The 20,565-nt window shown below is 37.0% G+C and overlaps 1 protein-coding gene across 12 annotated transcripts in view; it reads left to right on the forward strand.

The window, feature by feature from the left end:
* PPP6R3 (protein phosphatase 6 regulatory subunit 3) overlaps positions 1 to 20,565 on the forward strand; it is a 129,516-nt gene that overhangs the window by 69,445 nt on the left and 39,506 nt on the right. For all 12 annotated transcript variants that reach the window (XM_063092367.1, XM_063092370.1, XM_063092375.1 and 9 more), the window contains 6 exons: positions 2,931 to 3,044; positions 12,148 to 12,277; positions 14,403 to 14,555; positions 16,549 to 16,698; positions 18,038 to 18,102; positions 20,412 to 20,527. In XM_063092367.1, the coding sequence (XP_062948437.1) occupies positions 2,931 to 3,044; positions 12,148 to 12,277; positions 14,403 to 14,555; positions 16,549 to 16,698; positions 18,038 to 18,102; positions 20,412 to 20,527 (728 nt within the window). The remainder of the gene's footprint in view (positions 1 to 2,930; positions 3,045 to 12,147; positions 12,278 to 14,402; positions 14,556 to 16,548; positions 16,699 to 18,037; positions 18,103 to 20,411; positions 20,528 to 20,565) is intronic.

A 20,565-nucleotide genomic window follows, 5' to 3' on the forward strand; every position in this document is an offset into this window, starting at 1 on the left:
TGTTGAATATCAGCAATTTCATATGGTTCATTACAGTGCTGTTCAATAGAAATATAGTAAAAGCCACGTGTAATTTAAAATATTTTGTACAAAGTCTTCGAAATCCAGTATGTATTTTACACTTAGAACATGTGAAATCAAATGAATTAAATTTTGATTGTTCAATGGCCATACCCAGTGAATGGCTCCCATGTTGAACAGTGCAGGTCCAGCCTGAACATCAGACTGTTTGGTAATCTCTGAGTTCTTCAGTATCTGTGCAGCCCTCCACTTACACAACTTTATTTGAACCAGATGTGTAACCTAGCCATCAGAGCCTCTGTATGTGCTAGCTTTTATATTTCATGATGTGTCCTTAGTCCTGGATTAAGCAACTGTAGTTTCAGGAATGAAGAGAGGTATGTGTTGTGAATTTATGTCATTAAATATTAGTTGGAGTAAATTTTTTCAAATACATAGACCTGATAAGTCCGTGGCCCTTGATGTCACTGCATTTAGCAGGGGGGAGACTTAATCTATAATAGGGCTTCCCATAATCTTTTTGAAAATGAGAACTAACCCTTTCTGATATCTGACAAGCTCCCACATTGTGGCGGTTCTTGTAGTGTCTATTGATTGAGAAAATGCATAGTGACAAAAGGCTTCTATGAGTTTAGTAAACTTTTATTAATCATAATAGCATCTGTATATATTTGATAAATATATCATGTAATATGTAATACCTGTATATTTGATAAATTGTAATTTATCAGTTAATTATATACTATTAAGCCAATCTACTGGCAATATATAATATATAAATAAATTACATAACTATGTTATAATTTCAAATAATCCACAAGTTGGTCACCATCATATATAAACATCACATGTATAAATATAAGTATCAGTTAGCTCTTAGGGAAATATTTGAAATGAGCTAAGGTTAAAGAAGATGGTAAAGAGTGGTAGTGATACCAAGAAATCTCCAAGAAAGTGGACTGAAGTGTTAGATAATGAATATTTAGCTTGGGAAGCAATCTGGGCCTACATTGAATATGTTCCATTTAGTGGCTCTGGAAATTTTTGAAGTTCAAAAATTCCTGAAAAACAGTTGTGTTAAGATTATACTGTGTATCTCTTAATTTTTGATACTAAAGAGCTTAGAATGAGTTGGGTTTGATCCCATTTGAGTCAGTTAGTTTTATAGAAGTGAGTTATTCCTGTGGCCACTCATATGAAAAAGCAAAAGCAAAACAAAAGAGAGCCATTGTCCCAAGGACATGGTTAAGAACCTGATGGCTTCATGCATAAAATAACTCATATTATGAGTTTCACTTATGCTTATCCAAGAACTGTTCCTTTTATATTGTTTGAGAATCTCAATCCTTCAGTTTGTTATTTCTTCTATATTTGGTGATATTTGTACGTTTAGGTAAGACTCAGACTATGGTACAGCTACTGTGATGTTGCATCTTGACCATCAACTTTTTGCTTGTTATTATGTTGTTCTTATCCATCAGTAGAATTCTTTCATGATTACAGTAGACTTCCAATTTGATGTAGCTGTGAAATGGCGAGGGCCTCTGTTAGCCATTGCCTTCAGGCATCAGTCTTCATGAAAGTATGATATTGGTCACTGATGAGTGAGGGCACTATGAGTGAGTAAAGAGAATATGGACATCTACGGTTGCATGCTGTGTCAGTAGCCCTCCACCTGGGGTAGGGCTGCTATTTGAAGCATATGGACATTTTCTGTAAAAGGCAATCTGTTTTCCAAAGCTCAGTTCCAAATCTTCCATTTATTCTATAGACTGCTGTGTGTTGAGTGGCTTTTACAGTACTCTTAGGTCTCACAAGCGGTTTTAGTGCTGGCCTGGGAGTACTTGAAAACCACTTCCTGCAAGGGGACCCCTCTGAAGTTAGGTTAGATACCAGTTTTATTTGCTTCCCCCAAATAGAGATTCTTACTTGCTGCCCTAGCCTGGCAAGAAAGAGGTGGTCAAGGGAACTGGTGTACGGTATAGTGAGCACAACTGTACCTTGGGATGACTAACATCTTTGCTAGTTGAGCAACCAGGGACAACCCAGTGGCATGTCACATTGTAAGGGAGATTCCATTTCTTAATTCACATGGATTTGGAAAACTATTGAGATTCTAAAAAACTGAGGTTTTCCTTGACAGTGTTCATATAAATTTAACTAACAGATTAATCTTATGTTTTATATTAATTGTGGTCTTGCATATGTATAAGAGAAATGTAATGGGAAGAACCTGCAGAGATGCTTTTTGGGCAATAGTTCAGTCAAATCCATTTCATTGCTGCCATGTTATTTGATTTACCAAATTTTAATTGTAGAATAAATTGCAACAATTGATATTCTCTTTTACCTGTTTTAGATCTCTGTTAATTACACATTCATGTCTTTGTGGGAAACCATTATGGCTTCTAATTAGCCTTTTTGAAAATTTTTTCCTCCTTTTGTGGGGGCAAAAGGTTCAAAGTCTTCTTACCACCCCCAGCCATTACCACCACCACCACCCTGGTCTAAGTGGGAGGTTATTTCCAGTCTTGAAATGTTTGTTGGCTGTCAGTGAGATTAGCAAAGGCAAGCAGGGCTCAGATTATTTTGCTGAAGGGAGGAGATAGGAATGAGAGTGTGTGTGTGTGTGTGTGTGTGTGAGACATAGTAAGCAGAGTCACCAACTTCAGTAAATATGAGGGTGCTTCAAAAAGTTTGTGGAAAAATAGATTGGAAAGATAATATGAATCTTTCCATGAACTTTTTGAAGTACCGGCATATATAAAAATAAAATGTTAAGTAAAGCAAATATGCCCAAGTGCAGCTGAACCCTTGCTCATGTTAATTGTACCATGATTTTTTTCTCTGAAGTTGTTAGTGTTAAATGATGTTATAGTTAGTGCTTGACTATTGATTTGTTTCCCTAGGCAAGAAATTATAGAACAGCTTCTATCAAATATTTTCCACAAGGAGAAAAATGAATCAGCCATAGTCAGTGCAATCCAGATATTGCTGACTTTACTTGAGACACGACGGCCAACGTAAGCTTTCCTTTTGTCTTACAAAATGAGTCATGTTGTTTTGCTTTTAGGTTTTTTAAAGGTTAAGAGTTAAGTTCATGGTAGATAAATCTACAACAGCATGCCCTTGAATATCAGGTGCTAAATCTTTCTCTACTAAATAAAATGCCTTACATATGAATACAGTTGAAAAATATGGTTTGATGAACATTATTTTTTGGCAGTATTTAGACTCTGGTCATTTGAGTTTTGTTCGGTAAGAGCACTCTTAAACCACTGAGAAAAACCCTTTAACCCTAAAGATACCAGTGAAGACTGTTTGTAGTGGGAGGAAGGAACCAGGAGAAAAAAAGCTATCCCATGGGAGAGGCAGGAACACATTCTGGGCTCAGGCCATTAGAGATCCCCTATCACTGTAGTAAGGGCAGGATCATGGAGAAGGCCCATCCCTGAGGCCCTGGGACACTTCAACTGCCTAAGACTGAGGTTGAGCCTAAACAAGTTATTTACCCCTACGCTACTGCTCTCCACCAGGCCTCCAAGCATCAAGTAACAAGTAACAACAGTTTGCTGATGGAGGAAGAGCTAACGTGTGGAAGGAGACTCTCTCCCAAGGCAGGGGAGCAAGCTTAAAGGGAAGACCTTAGCTAAGGGTGGAGCAGACATTGAGAAAAACTTGGCAAACTGTCCCTAACCGTAAATACAAAGTTACTCAAGATGAATTTGAAGTCTGATGTACTGAGGGAGATTATAGTAACAGCCTAGTCCACCTTCTGACCAGATTGATTTGAACCCCTGCACTGAAGACCTAAAAAAAGAGATGTGTCCATTCTTACATAAATATTATTTCCATCAGTTTTTACTATCTTACACAAGATGTCCACCTATCAATCAGAAATTACAAGACATAAGAAACAAGATGAAAAGAACCCTGATGTACTCTTGGGAGAAAAAGCATTCAGTAGAACTGGACTCTAAAATGTTGGAATTATCAGACAGGGAATTTAATATAAATATGATTAACATGGGAAAGACTTAGGAAAGAGTGGACAGTATATGAACAGATGGAGAATTTTAGCAGAGAGATGGAATTTCGTATGGAAATGCTAGAAAAGAAAAACACAGTAGCAGAAGTGAAGAATGCCTTTGGGCTTATTGGTAAACTTTGACATAGCCGTGGAGAGAATCGGTGTGTAGGACATTAGAAATTACTCATACTGAAATACGAAGAGTTTAAAAAGGCAGTTGCTTGTGAGCTGAGAGGGCCTAAAAGTAATGACATGCCACTAGGAACAAGTACACTGAGTATCCAGATCTTGGTTTCTAACACTATTCTCAGTAAAAGGAATTAGGGCTCACTGGTGAAATGGCTGGTTCTGTGACTGCGGCAAGAAACGTACAAGATGAGTCTGGAATGTCTTATAGTGCCAGAAAGTAAGGAAGTGCTCAAAATAAAAAACCCCAAATGATAGCATCTGTCAAAGGGACTCTGGAGCAAATGGAAAGATGGCTATTCCTGATGGCCAGAGCTGGAATAATTTGCATAATAAAGTAGTATTGTATTGTAACTCAGATTATGAAATACATATGCATAAGTCCATACTGATATAAATAAATGATTGAATAAATAAATGTAGGAAAAGAGACAAATCTCCCATGTAGAAGAATTCCAGATAGGTTATGTATGATACTCGATTCTCAAGGGGGTAGAACATAACTCCCCACTCTTTCTTTAAGTGAGGGCTGCATATAGTGAGTTCCTTCAAAAGAGTACAGTATGGAAAAATAACAAAAAGAGCAACTTTACATTGGAGACACCTGACACACTCTACCTTGGCCAGATAATCAAAGTCAACAGCCAGTAATATGTTATGTTAATAGCACATACCCCTGATATGATGTATTGAAGATAGCACTTCGCCCCTATGGTCTTCCTCTCAAAAACCCAAAACCATCAGAAAAACATCAGAATATCCTAGTTAAGGGAAATTCTGTGGAATACCTGACCAGTTCTCAACACTGTCAAAACAAAAAAAGTGTATCATAACCAAGAGGAGGGTAAGGAGACATGACAGTTAAATACACAGATGGTCCCTGACTTACATTGGTTCTACTTAACGATTTTCAACTTTATGATGGTACAATAGCAATACAAATTCAGTAGAAACCTTGCTTTGATTACCCATACAAGCATTCTGTTTTTCACTTTCAGTATGATATTCAGTAAATTACGTGAGATATTCAATACTTTGTTATTAGGTAGGCTTTGTGTTAGATGATATTGCCCAACTGTAGGCTAATATAAGTGTGTGTGCACACTTAAGGTAGGCTAGGCTAAGGTATGATGTTCAGTAGATTAAATGTATTAAATATATTTTCGACTTTCAACTTAGGATGGCTTTGTTGGATGCAGCCCCATCATAAGTCAAAGAGCATCTGTTATGTGGTGTACTGGGTGGGATTCTGGAACAGAGAAAAGACATTAGGTAAAAACTAAGAAAATCTGAATAAAGTATGGATTTTATGTACCAATATTGGTTCATTAATTGTAACAAATGTACAGTACTAACAAGGGGTTAATAATAGGGGAAACAGTTTGTGGGTTATATGGGAATTCTTGTACTCTCTTTGAAATTTTTCTGTATGTCTAAAATTATTCTAATAGAAGTTGACAGAATATTTAGACAGAAAATCAGTAAAAATAAGAACATACTTCAAAAAGTTTGTGGAAAAATAGAATTAAAAGGTAATACAAATCCTTCTATGAACTTTTTGAAGTACCCTCATATAGAAGGCTTGAACAATGCTTGCAACCAACTTGACCTAATTAACACTTGGAGGACGCTCCCCCTAGCAGCAGCAGAGTGCACATTCTTTTCAAGTACACACGGAACTTTTACCAAGTGTCTTCGTCAACTTGGGGTGCTATAACATATTACGATAGACTGGCTGGCTTAAACAACATTTATTTCACACAGTTCTGGATCCTCAGAAGTCCAGGATTAAGGTACTGGCAGATCTGGTGTCTGGTGAGGGTGCACTTCCTGGTTTACAGATGGCTACCTTCTTATTGTATCTTCATATGGCAGAGAGAGAGAGAGAGCAAGCTCTGTGTCTCTTCTTATAAAGGTGCACTAATCTCATTCATGAGGGCTCCACCCTCATGAACTAATTACCCTCCCAAAGGCTCTGCTTCCTAATACTGTCATATTGGGGATTAGGATTTTAACATAGGAATGGGGAGACGTAAACATTCAATTGATAACACAGAGACCAGATTCTCAGCCATGAAACAAACTTAAAATAATGAAAATTATACACCATATGTATTTAGGCTATAATGCATTTAAACTAGAAATCGATAAAAAGATTTCTGCAATAGCCCCAAATATTTGGATATTAACACACTGCTAAATAACTCGTGTCATAGAGGAGATGTCAAGGGAAATGAGAAAATATTTTGAACTAATTGATAATGGGAACAGAACATGTCAGAATTTGTGTAATGCAGTGAAAGCAGTAGAGGGAAATTTTTAGCATTGAATGGTTTTACTAGAAAAGAAAAAAGAATGTGTGCCAATGATCTAAGCTCCCCAACTTCAAGAAATTAGTAAAGAAAGAACAAATTAAACCCAAAACAAGCAGAAGGAGAGAAATAATAAAATTAAGAGCAGAAATGAGTGTAATTGAGAAGAGAAAAAATACAGAATACATAAGAGAAAAAAATACAGACAAATGAAACCAAAATCTAGTTCTTTGGAAAGATCAATAAAATTTTGAGTAAGAAAAAAGTAGAAGAGACACAAGTTACAAATAACAGGAATGAAAGAGGGGGCATCACTATGTTCCCTACAGACATTAATAGAATACAACAACTCATTAAACAAATTCAGCAGTTTAGATGAAATGGACAACTTCCCTAAAGGAAAAAATTGCCAAAGATTGCTCAAGAAGAAATAGGTAGCAGGAACAGTCTTGTCTCTGTTAAAGAAATTGAATTCATATTTAAAATCTTCCGCAAAGAAAACTCCCAACTCAAGTAGGCTCTATCATTGATTTCTACTGAAGATGTAAGGACTTTATCACAATATAGAAGAGGGAACACTTTCCAACTCATTTTATGAAGCTAGCATCACTTTTAAACTAGACTAAACTAGACAAAAACATTATAGGAAAGAAAACTATATAATAAGATTCCACAAGAGCTTAGAAGCAAAATTCCTCAACGAATATTAGCAAGTCAAATCTAACAGTATATTAAAAGGAAAACATGCCATGACCAAGTTATATTTTATCTTAGGAATGCAAGGCTTGTTCATGCTTCAAAAATCACTACACCAACAACAGACTAATGAAGAAAAACCACATGGTCATTTTATTAAATTCCTTTATAATAAAACCTCTCAGCAAATTAGTAATATGAGTAGAAAGGAACTGGGAAATTGAAAGCTCTCTTTAAGAAAAACCCACAGCCACCATAATTCTTAATGGTCAAAGACAAATGATTTTCCCTGCAGTTGGAGAATATGGAAAGGATATTCTGCATCACCACTCCTGCTCAACCTCATGCTGGAGGTCTTATCCAGCATAGCAAGGCAGGAAAGAAAGAAAAGACATTCAGATTGCTCTTGTAAAACTGTCTGTTCACAGATGTCATGATTGTTGTTAAAGAAAATCCTAAAGAATATACAAAAAAACTCGTAGAACTAACAAGTAAATGTAGCAAGATTGCAGGATACAAAGTCAGTATTCAAAAATTAATTGCATTTCTATGTACTAGCAATGAACAGTTGGAATTTGAAATTTTTAAAAAGTATCATTTACTAGGGTACAGAGAAAAGGGAAATAGATAAAAATCTATTAGATATAAATCTAACAAAATGTGTGAGGGTTTAATGCTGAAAATCATAAAATGTTGATGAAATCAAAGGTGACCTAAATGAAAAGAGAAATGCTATATTCATATATTAGAAGTCTCAATATTGTTAATATGTCAATTTTCACCAATCTGATCTGTAGATTCAATGCAATTCCAATCAAAATCTGAGAATTTTTTTTTAAATTAACAAGCTAATTCTAAAATTCATATGAAAATTCAAAGCAAATAAAGTAGCTGAAACAATTTTGCAAGAAAAAAACAAAATTGGAGGACTCGCACTCTCTAAGGCTTACTACAAAATTACCATAATCAGGACAATGTGGTGAAAGAATACATAGATCACTGGAACAGACAGGTAGTCCAGAAGTAGATCCACATGTATATGGTCAATTGATTTTTGACAAAAGTGTGGAGACAATTCAGTGGATAAAGGATGGCATTTTTAACAAACGGTCCTGGAGCTGTTGGACGTCCATCCATATGCAAAAAATTGGATCTTCCTATGTACCTTGCAGATTATGCAAAAATTAACTCAGGGCTGGCCAGTTAGCTTACTTCGTTATAGGGTGGTGCTGATAACACCAGGGTTGAGTTCAGATCCCCACACCAGCCAAAAAAACAAAACAAACAAAAATTAACTCAAAATGGATCATAAAACTAATGTAAATCATAAAAGTTCTAGAAGAAAACAGTAGAAAACCTTTGACCCAAGGTTAAGAGATTTCTTAGATACATCACCAAAACCCAACCCATAAAAGAAAGGTTGACAACTCAGACAACATTAAAATTTTAAAATTCTGCTCTTTGAAACTGCAAACCACAGACAGCCAGAAAATATTTACAAATCAGATGTGTAAGAAAGAACTTATATTCTGATATGTAAAGACCACTCAACACTTAGTAACAAGAAAACAACTCAGTTTTAAGGTCAAAAGTTTTGAACAAAGAATAAAAGGTATATATGTATAGCAAATAAACACGTGAAAAGATAGCCAACATTGTTTGTCATTAATGAAATTCAAGTTAAAACCACATTGAGACAACACTACCTACCTTCTGAACAACTTGTACAGTTGTCCATCAATATCTGTAGGGGATTGGTTCCAGGTCCTCCCTTGGATACCAAAATCTGCATGTGCTCAAAACTCTGATATAAAATAGCATAGTACTTGCATGTAACCTGTGAACTTCCTCCCATATATTTTGAGTCATCTCTAGATTACTTAGAATACCTCATACAATGTAAATAGTTGTTATCCTGTGTTGTTTAGGAAATAATGACAAGAAAAATAAAGTCTGTACATATTTAGTACAGATGTTTTGTTTTGTTTTGTTTTAATATTTTTGACCCTGGTTGTTGAATCCGTGGATGCCAAAGCTATGGATATGGAGGGCCAACTGTATTTGTTTCCTGTGGCCATAAACAAATTACTGTAAATTTTGTGGTGTAAAACCAGTAATTTATTCTCTCACCATTTGGAGTGCCAGAAGTCAAATATCAAAGTGACAACAGTGTGACAGAGGTGCTAAGGGAGAATTGTCTCTTGTCTCTTTGAGTTTCTAATGGCTGTTAGCATTCTTTGGCTTGTGGCCAGCTCTCTGCTTTGCTTCACATTGCCTTCTCCTCTGTGTGTCTGTGTCTCTCCTCTCTTATAAGGACGCTTGTGATAGCACTTACGGTCATCCTGGATAATCCAGGATAATCTCTCATCTCAAGATCCATGATTAGTTACATTTTCTAAAACCCCTTTTCAGAATAAGTTGACATTCACAGGCTCTGGAGATTAGGACGTGAACGTATTTTGGGGTGGGGTGGGGAACCACTGAGTCCACTGCATAGCTAAGACAAACAAAATAGACAATACCCAGTGCTGGTGATGATGCAGTTCAAACAGACAGTTATGTTACCCAGCAGTCTCATTCTTAGTGTTTACCCAAGTGAAATAAAAATGTGCCACATAGAAACTTGTACACAAATGTTTATCACCTTTACTTAAAATTGCCCCAAACTTTAAACAACCCAATGTCCTTGAACTGGTGAATGAAAACTGGTACATGTGTACAATGGATTGCTACTCAGTGGTAAAAAGGAATGAACTGCTAATATATAAAATATCTATCACTTCTTGTGCCTTTTCAGATCTAAGTTCTAAATTTAATGTATCTCTTGTTGGAAAAGCAACATGGTTCTGTTTTGGATTTGGAGGATTATTACGTATATTTGGAAGAATAAAAATGAGACCAGCCAAGCAATTTTGAGTAAGACCAGTTTTGGGGATAACTTGCCTCCTGCATATACAATTTAGCATTGTTATACTAAACGCAGGAGTGTGATCCCAGCAAGACTAATGAGAGGCATAACTTGCCTACTGCCAATTAAAATGCACCATTGTTACAGTATAAGTATTGTAAAACCCCTTGTATATTGATTATGGTAACTAGATCAGGGCTGGTATATAAAACAACACTTATTAAATAAATACTAGACGAATGAATAAAAACTTATTTGAATGATTAAGGAATTTTAACATGTGGTTTAATATAGTTTTTTACATAAGTGAGGTGAGGTCAGTTCTAGAAACATGGCTAAGAAAGTGACTAACCATTTAGGGAAAATATGTCATGCCTATACCTGTTATTTTACACAAAAGTCAATTCCAGATGAATTAAATTAAAAATACTACAAGAAAAATATGCAAATACTCATAGTATTACAAGCTTATAAAGAGCTTTTTAGCATGGCTCTCTAGACAGAAACTATAATGAAGAAAGCTATATTTGGCCACATAAATTATTAAAACCCCTACACATTAAAAAAGCACTATAATCAAAACAAAAGGTCTTTCCAGTAATTGAGTTTCTGAATGCTGTTACATGTTATCTCTCAGAGTTAGAAATCTGTTAGACATATGGAATATTTTCTAGTCATAGTCATAATAATGAGCACTTTCTAGATGTTAGCTCTATGCTAGGCTGTGCTCTTAGCCTTCATCTACATTAGCATGATGCTTACAGCAGTCTTGGGAGAGGCGTTCTGAAGTGATCCCATTTTCCACATTAGAGCAAATAACTGGTAAGAACAAATAACTGCATTTAGGCTCAGTCAGTCTCGCTTTAGCAGCTACATTATCAGCCACTGTTTGGTACTGCTGTGGAGTCAATACACCAGTTTCAGATTTATCTTTTTTTTTTTTTTTTTAAAGATAACCGGTAGGGAGATCTTAACCCTTTGACTTGGTGTTGTCAGCACCATGCTCTCCCAGATGAGCTAACCAGCCATCCCTATATAGGGATCCAAACCCGTGGCCTTGGTGTTATCAGCACCACATTCTCCCAAGTGAGCCACGGGCCAGCCAGTCCTCAGATTTATCTTTTAGTTTGAACCCCATACCCACATTTTTAGGCCTTCCTCCTGATGTCCTTTTTCTCCTCCTGGGCTCTTTCCTGCCCCCACTTTGAGAACCACTGTGCGCTTGCAGTCACTAACAACAGTTGAGATTTGGGAGTCTCATTCCACCTGTATTCTTGTAAGGAGTGGGTTGTAATGAGTAGATTGAGCTTTATGTAGAAGAATAATTTAAACCTTGTATGTATGTGTGTATGTATGTATTTTAAAAGGTGACCGGTAAGGGGATCTTAACCCTTGACTTGGCGATGTCAGCACCACGCTCTCCCAAGTGAGCTAACCGGCCATCCCTATATAGGGATCCAAACCCGTGGTCTTGGTGTTATCAGCACCACACTCTTCCAAGCGAGCCACAGGCCAGCCCTAAACCTTTTATATAGGAAACTATTGATTACCCAAGAAAAACTGTATGGAACAAGTATGGGCCTGTTTATTATTAGCATCCTAAACTGGAAGGCAATATGATGTGTCCTGTAATTCAGAGATTAGATGTCCTTTTGTTTTCCAAATTCTCTGGTCATTTAGAGACCTGCTATTAGTACAATAGTTATAAGAAGTTAGGAGGTTTAGCATCATGGGAAGAAATCACATACAATTTCTCATCGACACTATAACCCTTTAAATTTCAGGTCATATTGGCTGATCCTCATTAAGGTTTTACTACACCCTCTTCTGGTTTATTATGCTCTCTTCCTATCCCTTCTCACAGCTAGAAATGTTGATATAAGCATTATATAGTCATATAATCATTTAGTATATACCTATATGTTTGATATGGAACACCTTGAATGATTTGTTCTGAAATTATAATAACTATAATTACCTTGCTTTGTTTCAAGATTTGAAGGCCATATAGAGATCTGCCCACCAGGCATGAGTCATTCAGCTTGTTCGGTCAACAAGAGTGTTCTAGAAGCCATCAGAGGAAGACTTGGATCTTTCCATGAACTCCTGCTTGAGCCACCTAAGGTAAGGGAACTATCTTAAGCATGGCTGGCAGCCAGTTCTTTGGTTTAAAGAGTCATTGGAAAGTATATGAGCTTTGGGCGTGACAGACTGGCTGTGATCAGCATGTACAAAATATGCTATAAAGGGTACACCACCAATTGTTTTTACTGCTTTTGAGCTGGTTTTTAAGTGACTTTTATCTGTGTATGATGTCTAAATTGGTGAATGGGGTAGAATTAAAGTTAAACAAAATATTTATCTGCATATGAAACTCAGCTTTTTGTTCTTTCCTTCTATAAATTCTTGGGTACTTATATGCCAGTAAAATAAACAGTTTTCTTCTCGTAGCATGTTCTTTTCACAAGTTTGAAGTAAAGTTAACCTTTTGGGAGCTGATCTTTGAAATTGTGTTTTCTTATTAAGCTTTGGAGCAATATAAAAGTCTGATGGACAGATGACCTTATTTAATAAATAGTAATTTGAAGTTTTAGTGTACAACATGGAAAGATGACTTGGGGTGTTAGTTTTTCAGTAGATAGCATCCATGTGCTAATCTAAAAGTGACTGTTTACTCAGCGGAGACCCACAGAAGAGGGTTGTCAGCAGTTCATAAGTGGTATTCTTCCATTACACCCATGCCTCTTGGAGTGGTACAGAGACTTAGATTAGGGTAAGAGGCACTTCCTTTTGGAATCTAGGGTGGAAAATTCTGTTCTGTGAGAGTTCTGTTCTCAGCACTAGTTTTTACACTTTTCTTTTTCCTTCTGCCCTATATTGTTGGATCCCTGTCCTGTGTAGTACTTGTATTACTATGGCTGTCTACTGTGTCAGTTATTGGGAATTTAGCATACTAGTTTCTCGCTTCTGAATTAGAAGTATTCAGAATTTTCTGTTTTTTTAACCATTTAGGTGGGAGCACAGAGTAACCCTCATCCATAACCCGGGGAGTCTACTTCAGTTCCCAGGTTATCTTTTCAAATGCCTGATGTTATCAGTGAGCAGGAAGGGTTCCTTATCTGCACTCGGAGTTTGTATCGTCCCGCTGGGCCCCTACCAGCCATGTCGTCTTACCTGCATTCAGCCTGTGTTGGGTGCCAATCATGGTGGCCTTTACCTTCAGAGAAAGTACCTCTATTGGTGTTTAACAATTACAGTCAGTGGCCTCTTTCATGCCAGTCCTAGGAAGAAGAGTAGGAGAGTAAGGAAAGAAAAAGAAAGGATTTAAGAAAAGAGGAGAGAACATCACCAGTGGAAGCTGGAGAAGGCTCTGAGAGAGAAGGTGTATGACGAAGGGTCCTGACTTGTGTCTTAGGTGGCCTACCCCCTCTTCTTTCTAGGGGACAAACAAAGCAGCATCTGATTCTGCTTGGCCCTGATTCAGAAGTAAGGCAGTGTCTCGTTTGGACTTCTCCTTTACTCCTAGGAATGAGTGAGTTCAGTTTGTACCTGATTTTACTATATTATGTGGTGTGTAAGTACATCCATGAAGCTCTTTCAAGTCTGTCATTTAGAGCTGTCTTATATAGAGTAAAACTGTGAGCCTGAATATTCCATTAGACCTTGAGAGGAGCAGGGGACACCTAGGACTTCTGTCAGACTTCTATTTTGAAACATGCTGCTTCTGTCTTTTGTTATTTCAAACTATAGAAACCCCTATTTATGAACAAGAACAGGTTTAGGTTGATCATGTTTCTGGGTTGTGCTCCAGAGGCAACTTCTGAGTTTATATTTTTCTTGCAGATTTGGCAAAGACTAAGGACTGAATTCCAAAATCACTTGTAACTTCTTTTAGTTTCTTAGATTCCTCGTTAGACTTTGAAATATTTTACTTTTTTTCCCTCATGGATTTCTGTAGCTTTCTGCTTTCTTCTCGTGACAGTTTGGAATGTTGGCACAGGGGGTTACTTGGTTTCTTATAAAATTTGTAGTCCACGGAAATTACTTGATTTTTTTTTTTTTTTTTTTCCTCTTGGTTATTTCATATCTTAAAGATATCAGTGGCAGCTTTAGATTTTCTTTCAGGTATAGAATTCAGGCCAACTTGTTCGCAGGGTTAGTTAGCATAGTGTTATATATCTAAGCATGTACACCTTTTACTTGTTTGTTTATTTACCTGGATTCACTTGGAAAGCTTTTCCTTCCTCAGAAAAGTGTGATGAAGACTACATGGGGTGTACTCGATCCTCCTGTGGGGAATACCCGGTTGAATGTAATTAGGTTGATATCCAGCCTGCTTCAAACCAATACCAGCAGTATAAATGGGGACCTTATGGAGCTGAATAGCATTGGAGTCATATTGGTAAGATTTCCCCCTCACAGACACTTTAATTTGCCCTTGACATTTCATATATAACTCAAGCTACAGTTTTAAAAATTTACAATATGTGTCAGTAACTTTTCTTGGCTTGAGCATAACAGTATTTTATATGGTTTTTGCCTTGAGTTTATCATAAATTTTGAATGCTTATTTTTGTTCAGTAGTCATTTGTTGTTGCTGTGTGTAAAGAAGTATAATATAGGAGTTTAGAGAGGGGATGATTAAGACATAGGCTCGAGAAGCTCAGTCTCACATGGACTGCTGGGTACAGCATTGTTTTATGTTCAGAATTAGCAAAGGGACAAGCCTTATCTTTCTTCCCGAGGATGTTTCTGTGTAACGCATCTGAGGCTATATGGTCTTTTGAATCTGGATTCTTTTTTGAGACAGCTGTTAGTCTGCTTGTCAATGGAAAGGAAAAGGAAAAGCTCAGGAATTATCTGGGTTTCCCCAGTCTCTGAGTTCCCCAGTTGCATGGTTTATGCTTAGAATCAAGCAGCCCAGCTCTGGAGCCTATGCCTACTCTGTCTGTTCTACACCCTCAGCACAGAAGGCACGAGGGTTAAAACTTAGCAGGTTTCACAAGACATCTGGTCATATTATACATTTGGGGGAGATTTGGAGGTGTTTCGAAGAAGGTGTTTGCTTACTACATGACGAGCATTGTAATGTGCACCTTAAATACACTTCTCATGTGATCCTGGATATAAAAACCCCATGTGAGAGAGAGTATCTCTTTTTCAGGTCATGCCCAGAGAAGGGGATATATATTCCATGGCTAGTGAGTGGTAAAGCCAAGATTTGAATTCACCCAATTTCAAGCCCATACATACTTTATCAACTGTGCTGTTGTGTTTCCTAGTGTCATTGTGATATTTTTAGTTATATTTCAGCTCTAGGTTAAATGATATGTCAGTATAGAGCATAGGAAGGAGGAGCAAACTGGAAAAAGATGAAGATTTAAAAGATTATAGTTTTATAGTCATTGCCTTCTGGGGACATAGTTTTTGCCCTACTCCTCTGACTGGTATATAAAACTCCAGGAATAAAACTTTCTACCCTTGCCTCTGGGGTTCTCCCTGAAGTCACCAGACCCTAGTCTTTAATAAAAGTATACAACTATAGTCAATTTATTCTATTGTATTATTGTAACTCTACAGAGCTACTTTTGAGTGGTGATAAATTTGATAAGACTACTAGATGGGTCATTAATCATTACTTTTTCATTTTGAGATTAGATAACCAGACTTAATCATGTCCTGAATATATACTTTGTGCATTTTGTGCTTTTAAAAGTTGCTTTTCCTTTTTGTGATGCTATTACCTTTTCAAGTAATTTGGAAAAACCTTGTGCTTTCAGGAGATTCATTCATGTGTCCCCACCTCTCATATTCTTGCTTTGTTTTTGCTGACAATTTTAGGAATTTTCAGAATGGAATGCTGGAGTGGTTATTCTTTGTTAAGTTGTGAGCACCTTGAGATTGGGGATCATGTTTTTGTCTGCCTCTATTCCCATATTGTACCTTGCACACTGCCCTGCACGAAAGCCATCAGTAAATATTTGTTGAATCAAAATGAAATTCTTACAAATTTCTTTGAAAATTATTGAAAATTTACTGAGCTAAATATTTGCATTAGTTGCTTTGAAAATAAAAAGATGCTCTCTTTGTCTTTTCTTCATATGTTTATTGATACTTTCTACTAGATTCCATGCAATTTCTGGCATGTTGAATGAGCAAATCATGTTATGATATTTAGGCTATGAAGTCGTGTTTCTAACTCCCTTTAAAATAAACTTGTGTTCCTTTTAATTAGTCCTATTAAAATTAGTCCCTTTTATTATTAGTCCTATGTGTAACTGAGAACACGTCATTTTTTTGTTTGAACTATTAAATCACTATTCTGTGTAAATGTATTAAAATGGTGGCTTAAACATTGAGGTAACTGAATAAAACATTGTTTTTCTTTTGTGTAGGACATGTTCTTCAAATACACATGGAATAACTTTTTGCATACTCAAGTGGAAATTTGTATTGCATTGATTCTTGCAAGTCCTTTTGAAAACACAGAAAATGGCACAATTACTGATCAAGACTCCACTGGTGACAATTTGTTATTGAAACATGTAAGCTTATTCAGTCTAGTTTTTCTTCTACTCTCTCCTGGTTACAGCAGTTTTCCACTTCAGTGTGAAATGAGTTGAGTTATAAGGACTTGAGGTTAGATTTCAGAGTCTAAATATTTAACTGTCATGTGTACATCACACTTTCAGCCAGTGATTCTATAAATTAAGTCCTGGACAAATAACCATTAAGTGAACTCTTTTAAGAAAAAATGTAAGTGGCCTGCCTATTTGGTAAGCTTAATAGGTGCGAAGATAGGTAAATCTTTTGGAGATTAAAAGAACCATAGAAATTTAAATACTGTAGAAAACATTTGAACAAGTATTTGGCATACCAGAGTTTAATTTCTGGTGCTGAATACATGACTGAAAGTTGGGAGAAGTAAGTTCTGTGTGATGTTGACGAAGCCTCATCTTGGTATCTCTTTACTTTTCTGTCAAATATGAAGTGATTTTACTGTCAGTCTTCAGATTTCTTCTTGCTCTGCAGCCCTGTGGTTCTCTGAAATTTTCTAGTTCACACTTGGTTTACTTCCAAACCTGGAAGATAGGAAAGGCTAACTTGGAATAGCCAAGTACATGGGGAAGATGAATGGCATCTGAGTAAAACTGGTATTGTGCACGCTTGTATTACAGCCCACAGCAGTTGTCATTGACTTGCAGGATTTGGGTGAGACATACCTGTTTAATGTTAATGCAGTAATGTTAGTGCATCTGGAAGTAAGTATTGCTCACATTTAAGACGTTCAAGGACTGCTTTGGATTCTAAGTTAAATTTTTGCCAAGGCATAATTTTCTTTATTCCGTTTTAATTTTAGTCAGACTGTATTTCTTTTTTTTTTTTTTAAAAGAGATGACCGGCAAGGGGATATTAACCCTCGACTTGGTGTTGTCAGCACCACACTCTCCCAAGTGAGCTAACCAGCCATCCTTGTACAGGGATCCGAACCCGTGGCCTTGGTGTTATCAGCACCACACTCTCCCGAGAGAGCCACGGGCCGGCCCAGTCAATCTGTATTTCTGAGCCCAATTTTCACAGCTAATAATACCTAGCTTTGCTTTGGGTCAACTGCTCACTTGTGGCAGTACCTGTAATACTGAGTTTCCCAGTAGATGCACTGCTGAGGGTGTTGTCCCTATTTTAAATCCCTGTAGTGTTCTGAGGGTCTAGAATAAATTTATTTATCATGTTGCATTTGGCTTAGCCAGTAATTCATAGCTATATTTAGCCTCTTGGATTATGCATACCACTGTTCTGTATAACTTGAGTTCTATTTCACATTAAGGTTTTGATGCATTAACATTTATATAAGTATTAACTAGAATATGCTTTTTTATTCAGCTTTTTCAAAAATGTCAGTTAATAGAACGAATACTTGAAGCCTGGGAAATGAACGAGAAGAAGCAGTAAGTAAACTGTTTTCTCAAAGTTATTCGGTTTGATTTATAATTTGAAGAAAATATTCCCACTTGCCTTAGAGAAAAATGAAAATCATTACACTGTGACAGGTATTTTTCTAATAATTTATTTTTAGATCCCTCCGTCTTTCCACCTGTCTTGTGGGGAACTAGGGAGCTGGGAGTATTCACCTCAGTGCTGCCTTTGAAATGTCCCAGTCCTTTTCAGATGGCTCTTTTTCTGAGAATACTGTGAAGTTGAATGAAAACGGTTGTAAAGTTGGGCTCTCCTTGATGGTGATTTAACTCAGCGTATTTGTTCTGTTCACCCCTACTTAGAATAGAACAGAGGAGAAAAAATTGCTTAGTATTTTCTTTTTAGAAAATTTCCATTATTTGATGGGCAAGGTTATATGAAAGTTTTAGTTGCTTACATGTAAGTAGCTTTGTGACATAGGACTTTTTGATCGTAGTGTTATCTGTAACAGGCATTTTTCTCTAATTCACTGGGAGCTTTTATGCCACCTCATAGATTCTGAAGCATCCTGTGTAGTGTGTATTTAGGAAACACTCTTGAAGTGTGCTTCTTGAGTTTGTTTTTCTGTTAAGTTTATTGAGGTATAATTGTCAGGTGGTAAAAATCATCCTTTTTAGGTGTACAGTTAATGGGAATTCTGACTAATACATGAAGTCACAGAATGTTACCATCACCCCAAAAGTTGTCTCATGCCCTTTATTGTCAATCCCAGGAGTTTTCTTGCTGTGAATCTCTGTTCACATTCATCTGTGGTTCCCAGAAGCTAGATGACTCATGGGAGGTATCCAGCTTTACTTTGTGAGGTTCAATTTTTTATTTTTTTAACTGCTGAATAGGCACTGATAGGGTTTTGATTTGATTCTCTGGAAATTGGTATTTAGTTTGTGAGGGGCTAGTATTGGTAGACCTCAGATACATTCTTCCAAATGGAGCTCCTTTGGGGGTTCTGTGTGTGGCCTCATAGGCATTTCTGGTTATGTGTCTGACCCTGTCTTAGCCACTTTGTGCCCTCCTGTCTTCTCTCTCCGCCTCCTCATCTGGCCAGTGTTGAGGTGTCCTGTGTGTACTCTTCCCTCTCTGTGAGCCTTGTCCTCTGAAGGCCTGGTGAATAACATTTTCCCCATCTGGAGGGGTCCTGAAAGAGCTTTCCAAATGTCCCCTCACACCAGCAACCTGAAGGACATTGGAAGCCCTGGGCCAAACACCTTGCAGGCGAGCCTTTGTTTTCAGCTGTGGGATCAAGGGAGTGCGGGAGAGTGACTAAGAAGTTGCCCGCAGGAACACTCGTGTCTCTGGATCTTGCTGTGGAACTAAAAGAGGCTGTTAGCAACTCAGTTGAGATCAATCCCGTGCCTTTTGACCTTAGGTGTCCTCTAACATTGTCTAACAGATATTTTATTTTCCAGGCAAGACTTCAAGCATAGTTTTTTTTGTTTTGTTTTGTTTTTAGTGGCCCCTGAAAGGCTTTTCTCCCTTTAAGCAAAAATCTCTTCAGTTTTTTCTCTGCTATCTGTAACCAAAACTCCTCTGTTTTATAGAATTTAAAGTCTTGACATTTCTAAATAGGCAGGAGAAATGACATTGAGAGGAAGTTTGTCTGAATGTAAAGATTGATCATGGTTGGGAAGATTGGACCCTAAGTAAGGGAAAGGGAAGAGAACTAAGTTTATTTGCCTGTGTTCAAAGTGGTGAATGGCAGATACAAACTGACTACCTCTTACCTTGGCCAAGGCCTCAAATCAGCCAGTATCTTAACTTGGGAAATGCCATTGGTAGATAATTATCTCTACTAATTGATATGACTGAAATGTGGTATCTTTCACAGAAGTGAACTGGCAGAATAATCATCTCAGTTCCCTACAATCTGATTGAAGTCTGAAAAACAGTTTTTAAAAAAAGATACAAAGTTTTCGTCACTTACACACACGAAAATAAATACAAAGGAAAGTCACTGTAATATTAGGCATCAATGAATGAATGTTTTTTAAGATATTGTGTGTTGATGATTAATTGTTGTTTTTGATATTTGAATAAACTATGTCCTGTTGAATGAGGCTACCATATAATCTTTGAGTAGACAATTTCAAACTCCCCTATTCTGGCACTCTCCATTCCTTTGTTTCTCCTTCCTTTTCTGTCTTTTGTCATCTTCTTTGGTGCCTCAGTTTTTATAATGATTACTTTAAAATCCACAGTATTTACCAAGTGTTTCACCATTCCGTCCCATCAGGAATCTGAATATTTTCAGGAATCTGAATAATTGTCCTTTACCCTTTGTCAGGGCTGAGGGAGGAAGACGGCATGGTTACATGGGACACCTAACAAGGATAGCTAACTGTATCGTGCACAGTACTGATAAGGGCCCCAACAGTGCATTAGTACAGCAACTTATCAAAGGTAAGTTGTTTATAAAATTTTAATTACATTTTTGCTGG

Source organism: Cynocephalus volans, chromosome 4 (genome assembly GCF_027409185.1).
Source record: "Cynocephalus volans isolate mCynVol1 chromosome 4, mCynVol1.pri, whole genome shotgun sequence".
NCBI lineage: Eukaryota > Metazoa > Chordata > Mammalia > Dermoptera > Cynocephalidae > Cynocephalus > Cynocephalus volans.